Raw genomic sequence first — 7327 nt, forward strand, 5'->3', positions numbered from 1 at the left:
CTGCCAGTCTGCGAGTGTCAAGGAAAATCAATATTTATCGGTGCCTATCAATAAAAATTGAATCCTGCCAAGCCGAATTATAACTAATAACTTAGAATCACAGAAAAATAGGGCTGGAAGGGATCTCGCAATGTCATCTACTCCAGCCCCCTGCTCAAGGCATGTTCACCTACATCTAAACCATCCCAGACAAATGTTTGCCTAACCTGCAGACATTCCACAATCTCTAGGGGATCTGTTCTAGTGGTTACCCATGATAGAAAGATCTTCCTACTGCATGATCTAAATCTCTCCGGTTGCAATTTACAACTCTGACCTCTTGCTAACGGTTGCCTAGTCCACATCAGACATAAGTTGCTTTTATTATCATCACAGAAATGGTTTCTTGGCATGGTCTTTTTTGTTGTATAAGAGGAATATAAGAGGTAACTTTATACTGTGGCCACCCACCACAATTACCTGAAAAACGGTGCTGTGTCATTCATTACGCAAAATGAAGACAGGACCTTTTCTGGGGTCCCTGCCTCTATTCCTTAGCTACAACAGTATTTAAGGAACCGGGCTAGTTTTAGCACAGAAAGTGCTAACATGGGGAGCTCCTCACCAGAGGGAACACAGAGCATCAGGCTTAAGGACAAGCATGGATAATCTGCACAGACGGCCCAACATAACTGCAACCCACTGCAACTGTGCTACGATCACAATGGGAAACGCAACACACTCTGAGCACACGCTAAACTCCTACCTGCTCCTTCATCACTACAAGAACATCTGAAAATGGAAATAGTAGAGACAGCCTGTATCCAAGTCAGTGTCTTATTAACACTGTTCATTTGTGCTCTAGTACAGTAAGGGACAAAACATCAACAGTACAGTTTGCCAGGGACTGATCTGTCCTACAGAATCTAAAATCTGGCAAGGAGACAAGGAAACTGCATTACAATACCGTTTCATGGAGAACTTAGGTGACTTTTCAAGGTGTCCACCAAAGAATGAAGCTGCAAGTTCAAGTTGCTTGCAGCAACAGAGATCGTACTGAGAGAGAGGAAAATCAGCCTTAAATTGCAAAGCCCCTGCGAGTACTTTTAGTTCTGGATGAAACTGGTATCACGTTCACTGGCACCACTGCAAAATGCTGACCAGGTGCAAACATGACTTAGGGGGGGCATTTGACAGGTGGACCCATGACAATCCTTAGCCTGTTGCTCCCAGAAAATGTAGTCTTTGTGGTGAAGTGCTGAAGAGCCCTAGCATTAGGACAGAGAGGATACATTATCAGAAGGACTAGGCAGAAATCGGGGTGAAAAAGAAAACAAGCACATCATGACAAGCTTGACATCAGCCAAATCATGATTCCCAAGCTGATGATTGGGTTGGAAGTTCAGAGGGACTGGTTTGGTCTTGTGCCGGTCAGCAAACCCTCAAGGACTTCCTTGCGTGTCCAGATATGTGAGGCACCTTCAGCTATGTCTGCAGTAACCCCTACCTTTGAATGCTCTGAAAGGAAGTCTGGGAGGAGGTAAATCTGTGCTAGAAGCTCAGTGTAGTCATGGCAACGGAAGTAATAGATATGAGACAGGATGCTTTCAAGGGAGAAAGTCTCCAGGGCTTTATGATGGTCTGGGGAAAAAAAAAAGAAAGAAGTTTGCACTAGCACATCGTTACACTCCTCATTCCCCCAACCCCTCTGTGGGCAACAAAAGCAACATAGAGACTTTGTACAACAAAAAGGAACTCAGTGGTCAAAGCTGAAGAGAATGGACACAAGTTTCCTTTCCCTGTGGCCTAAAAGCAGACAGCAAAATGACTTTTTAGAAACTGTGCTAGAAGCTGTCTCAGGACTTGCTCACACACATGCACCAAAAACCTGCAGTGGAGGGCAGGGGTACAGAAATGTCAACTGAATGAATACATATCTATCCATATCAGATTTGCTCATGAATTAACTTTCAAGCCAGCTAACAAACACGACACTGGTTCAAAATAGCCACACAATACTTAATATGCAGGTAATGGCTCATCAAATATTGGGGGGGGGTCTTAGAGCTGTGCAAAATGAACACATCTTTTGCTCAAAATGCTCCTTAAATATATCAAGGCTGCTGGACCTGATGCATTAACAACTGGTCCTTTTAGCTACCTGTGAGAAAAACAAACCTTTTCCGTGAACTACAATCCAGCTATACTGAAGTATTTTTGAACATATTCACAGAAGTTTAGGGCTGGAAGGGACCTCATGAGATCATCGGGTCCAACCCCCCTGCTCTGAGCAGGAAACATGGCTGGGGTCCAACAACCCCAGCAAGGTGTGCATCCACATTCGAGTACTGGACAGGGTTATGAGGTTCTTGCTCTGTCTGATCTTAGCTGACTGCTGAAAGGAACATGGCTCAGTAACATACCTTCTTCCTGATGCGCTTCAGCAATAAGCTGGCAATGCTGAACGCAGGCAGTTGCAATGTCCACTACCCTCTCCACCATAAAGCTCCCCTCTGTATCAATGTAAACTGCTTCTCCAGCCAGCCCGCCAAAACATTCGGGGATCTGCACATCTACTGCCAGCTGCATGCTGTCAGAGAAAGCAGAAAGATACCAACTGGGATTTATAAGGCTGCCCTTCTAGCTTATCTCTGAAGTGACAATTCTGGTGAGTAGAAGAAGATACAATCAGTACAGGGGTATTCTTGCAGATTGAGAATCTGGGGTTGCAGTCAAGACAACAAGCATAAAGAACGGTGGCCCTAGTTACTGATGGGGCGAAAGGGCAACTAGACGCTTAGTTGCACAGAAATAATTTAAAAGTAAAATACCATAACTGCGTTTTCCCAACACCAGGTGCACCACAGATCTCAGTAATTTTGGTCAGCTGCACGCCACCACCCAGCATATCATCTAGCGCTGAACAGAAGGTGACGACAAAGCCCTGGGCTTGCTCTTGTTCTAAGAGTTCCAGTGCCGTGCACTTCCGGAGAGCCGCGGGGTCACCAACTGTCCTGACGGCATCGCCATCACATTCCTGCCTTACAACCTGCAACGTTTCCAATGCCTCCTCCTTAGAGATTCCAATTTCTGAAAAGCAAAAGCATGAGTGAATGTTTTCTTTTTTCATAACCAGCAACAGGTCACAATATAAATAGCAAAGACAACTTTTCTGGACTTATAAATTCCTCAATTATCCTTTGTAAAACACACACATACAAACAAAGTGTGATTTTTTTTTTAAATAATGATGGAAGCAAATTAGCTCTTCTGACCTGTTTGTTTACCTCTTTGAAATAAAAGACAGGTCTCATTTTTCAGAAGTACTGAGGATCAAGAAATCCTAACAAAGTAAGAGAAATAGGCTACCAGCCTCTCTGAAAACCAGACTGTAGATTTCTTTCCCTAATGACTTCACACCAGTTTTATTAAATATCTATTCTCATTTGGTTGCAACAGGATTATCTCATTCAGAAGAAACGGATTAATCTCATGGCCAGAAAGAGATGCTGACCGGTAGTTTCTGTCCCCTGCAAAAGCTGATTGTGCCACGAACAACACCATACAAGTGAAGCCACTTGAAGAGCAAGGCTGCCCCTGTTCAAGATTAGGAGCATGTACCTACAATAACTGATCTTCAAAGGGGAGGCCAGGACTGACCTGCACTGCGCATCTGAATGGGATGAGGAGGATAATTTGTTTTTCACATCAGGTACGACTGTATGTACCTATAACTCAATGTTCTTGTTAAAGGAGGCAGCGTTATAGTTATCAAGCGATTTTAAATTAGGGGGACAGTGACATCAAGCGGTCTAGCTTCAAATGACAGAGGCAGAGGAGGTTGGTTGGGTAAATCTAATATCTTTTTTTTAGACCAACTCAAATGGTTGGAAAAAAGTTTGCCTATGCCTTTAGACCAAGGCAGCTACAACCTACACCCAAATAACAGAGGAATACTCAGGTATCCAGGCTGTAGCGATATTAGTCTAGAGGCAAAAGGAATCAGAACTGGTGGTAGAGGTGATCTCTATTATTAGACCAACTAGATGCTTGCAAAAAAACATGTCAAGGGCTTAAGACCTATTTCAAATCTAAATGAAAACAACGCTGGGGAAGTACAACTACTTCCCTTCCAGTAACAGGTCTGGAGATGCAGCCTGGCCGCCCGGAGGCCTGAACCGATTCCAGGTGTACTTGGTTGCAAGTGGAAGAGGGAAACCCTCCTGCAGTTCTTCATCCATGCGCTGCCCTTTCTTGGCAAAGCAGGATCCCCCCGCCCCCTTTTTGCTGAGCCCTGGGTGAAAAAGAGATTTGCTTTTTCAGACTGGCTGGAGGCCAGGGCGAGCGGGGACTCTCAGAGAGGCTGCCCAACATTTATAAAGGGCACAGAAATGCTTTGCACCAGTCCAGGTAGGCAGGGTGGAAGTAGGGCTGGCAGTAGAAAGCAGAGGGGCCCCGGGGAGGGAAGGAGGAGCGCGGCAGGGGAGCCCCCTCCTCGGTACCTTTGCTGAGCTCGCAGGGCCCGACCTCCAGCAGCTCCTGCGCGGTGCTGAACCCGGCGCCCACAAGCCGCGCCCGCAGCGCGGGGGCCAGGGGCAGGCTGCCCAAGTCCCGCTGCATGGTCCAGCCCCCGGGCCCGGCTTCCTGCACGGCAGCACCCACGTGGGCCCGGTGCCGCCTCCTCCGGCCGGGCGCGCCCCGCCCAGCGCGTGCGGCTCTCCCTTCGCAGCCGGCCCGCGTGGAGGCCCGGAAGTACAGCCTCAGCTCCCCGCGGGGGCGCTCTGGTCGCTCTTGTGCAGTCTTGTCTGCTCCTAGGTTCGGCCCTACCCTACCTCTCTAGTGTCACGCAGGGAGTGCCGGGGGCTGACCAGGTTTTTACCCCTCCTTGTTCTTCCATCCCTTACAGCCTCCAGCATTTGAGGGCTGGGAAGCTGCTTACTAGTGATGGATGCTCCTTTCCTCCTCTTTTTTTTTTTAATGGCATGTCTGAAGCCAAATGAGCCCTGTCAGTTCTGAATGGCATGGGCTGAGCTCAGCTCAGTTTAGGTCTTCACGGTGCTGCCACCAAGGCTCATCCATCTTGGGTTTCGGATGCTCCCAGATCCAAAGCCTGGAGCCTTTGGGGTTCAGAGAGCCCCTCATCTTTCTTGCCCCAAGCCCAAAGGCTGCAGGAGGTTGAGCAACTCCCCCATCACTATCAAATGTGTAGCAAAGGCTGAGGTGCAGTGGATTTAAGCCCCCTTTATGGAAATGGGAGTCTCCTCCCTTGCTTGCTGTGAGGGCCTCACAGCTGAGGGCAAGCAAAACCTGGGGGCATCTGAACCCCAAGGCTGCAAGTAGGGTGCCCAGCAAAGGTTTTGGAAACATCTGAAGCCCCAGGTGCGGGTGGAGGATGTTTGCCAGTAATAGGGCCATTTATGGTTCTGAACTCTTGGATTTGGAATTAGTTTTGGCTAATTTGGCCTCAGATACATACATACATACATACATACATACATACATGTATAGTAGCAGAGGCTGTAGTAGACTGTGGTGGGGGTCTCCATTGGCAGCGCAATACCCTCAACTGCACCAAGTCTTCGTGGTCAGGGAGATGGGCATCTCCCCTGCCAGGCAGAGCAAGGCCACCATCCTCGTGTCCCCCCTACCCCACTTCCCAAGGATATGTCCAATCCCTTTGTGAACCTGGCTACACTCGCAGCTTGCAGTGATTTGGTGGCGGCGAGGCCCACATGCCCAGGACACCAAATGGTGATGCTTTGTGTTCCTGTGGAGCCAAGTGGTGTGACCTTTTGTTGATATGCAAGGAAAGCTGAGAGGTGGCTGGTGCTTGGGGGCCACCTCAGGTCTGCTTATGACTGCCAGGTGCTTGGCACAAGCTGGTGGCTGCCCACAGGGCGCTGTCCTCCATAGGGGCTTCTTTAATCTGGGGTTTCTACCCTAGAAGGAGGTCAGGGGCTTGTGTGGGGGGGCAGCAAGGAGCTGGAAATAACTGGGGGGAGAAGGGAAGGGGAAAAGAGTGAACAGAGCAGAGCAGGACAAGAGTGGGTGGGGAGACCCCTGCCCTTACCCCAGCCTACAGTTCCCCCCACAGGTTGCGCACACAGTGTCCCCAGAGCTTTGCGGCTCTCGGGGATTCCATGGCCTGCCCCTCGCGCGTCCCCAGAGCTTTCTGATCCTCGGGAGCTTCCGTACCCTTCCGTACCACCCGCCCCCCCGTGCGTCCGCAGAGCTTTCTGATCCTCGGGAGCACTCGTACTCCCGCTGCCCCACGCGGCCTCGTGGTGTAACGGTCGCTGGCTTCGACCGTTGGGCCGGGCCTGAGGCGGCGACGCCTCCCGTGGGATGTCGCATGCGCTACCCCTGCCCGTGCCCTGCCCGGTGCCGCTGGGCATCGTGCGGCGCGACGGCCCCGAGGCGGAGCTGCACGAGGCCGTGCGGCGGGGGAGCCGCACAGCGGTCAAGAAGCTCCTGAAGAGAGGTACGGGCGGGGCGGGGGAGGGGGGGGTTGTTTGCGGCTAACGGGCTCCCGCTCATAACGGCGGCGGCCGCGGGGACACGAGTGCGGGAGGAGGAGGAGGAGGGGCGCGGCCAGGCCGCTCTCTGCCACGCCGCTCTCAGCCACGCGGTACCCCCAGCAGCAGTTGGGGGCGGGGCGTGGACGGGGCCATGCAAATGAACGCGCGCGGTGTGCCGGGAAGCGGGGCGACCCGCGTCTCGAGACCCTGATGGCTTGAAGCGCGCTGCGCCGCGGGGGCATCCGGGCGGGGGGCGCCGCTAAGGGACTGGGGCGGCTGCCGGGACCAGAGCCGGGGGGCGGCGGCGTGGAGTCACCATGTCCCTTGTGCACGTGCGGCCGGGGGGGGCGGGCGTCCGCGGAAATAGAGAGTTAAGACTATACTTTCAGGGATCATTTCTATAGTTGGTAACTAGAGAAGTGTGTCCGAAAGTGAACAGTCTCACCGACCACGAGGAGGAGTCGTGGCGTCATCCCCTGAGCGCGAGGCGGGCGGGCGGTGTTGCTGTGCAGTGCTGCCCGCTATCGATGACCGTTCCGCCCCTTTGGGGGTTGGAGGGGGAGGGCGCGGCCTGAGTGGTCGGCGTCTTTTATTGGTTAAAAGCAGAAAGTGCCAGCACTGTCTTTGCATGTTTTGTTTACGTTTTTTTCTTTCTTTTTGTGTTTGTTTTGGGAGGCTCCTGTGTGGTATTGGTCCTTGCATCTGTTCGTGGGGATGCTGTGTGCTCATCCCCAGGAACCCAGAGTTACCAGGGATCCAAGCTTTCAATCTGGCACAGGAAAATGAACCCCAAATCAAATGCCAAAATGCATAAGTATTTAGAATGTATT

General features: G+C 51.3%; 2 protein-coding genes across 8 annotated transcripts in view; one reads left to right on the forward strand and one right to left on the reverse strand.

The window, feature by feature from the left end:
• The window catches only part of RAD51C (RAD51 paralog C), a 30812-nt gene extending 26183 nt beyond the window's left edge, over positions 1-4629 (reverse strand). For 2 of the 3 annotated variants that reach the window (XM_019511155.1, XM_019511156.1), the window contains exons 1-4: positions 4482-4629; positions 2811-3069; positions 2403-2569; positions 1487-1620 (exon numbers count right to left, since the gene is read on the reverse strand). In XM_019511155.1, the coding sequence (XP_019366700.1) occupies positions 1487-1620; positions 2403-2569; positions 2811-3069; positions 4482-4599 (678 nt within the window). In that variant the 5' untranslated portion in view covers positions 4600-4629. The remainder of the gene's footprint in view (positions 1-1486; positions 1621-2402; positions 2570-2810; positions 3070-4481) is intronic. The other variant, XM_019511154.1, reaches the window with a different exon arrangement.
• Positions 4630-6276: 1647 nt separating this feature from the next.
• TEX14 (testis expressed 14, intercellular bridge forming factor) overlaps positions 6277-7327 on the forward strand; it is a 46195-nt gene continuing 45144 nt past the window's right edge. For 2 of the 5 annotated variants that reach the window (XR_002096293.1, XR_002096294.1), the window contains exon 1: positions 6281-6460. Coding sequence is in view for 3 of the 5 variants with exons in the window: in XM_019511151.1 (XP_019366696.1) it covers positions 6325-6460 (136 nt within the window). In the remaining 2 variants the exon portion in view is untranslated. Of the gene's footprint in view, positions 6461-7327 lie in introns of all 5 variants that reach the window. The other 3 variants (XM_019511151.1, XM_019511150.1, XM_019511152.1) reach the window with 3 other exon arrangements.

Source organism: Gavialis gangeticus, unplaced genomic scaffold (genome assembly GCF_001723915.1).
Source record: "Gavialis gangeticus isolate Ggan-Ray unplaced genomic scaffold, GavGan_comp1, whole genome shotgun sequence".
NCBI classification, from domain to species: Eukaryota; Metazoa; Chordata; order Crocodylia; family Gavialidae; genus Gavialis; species Gavialis gangeticus.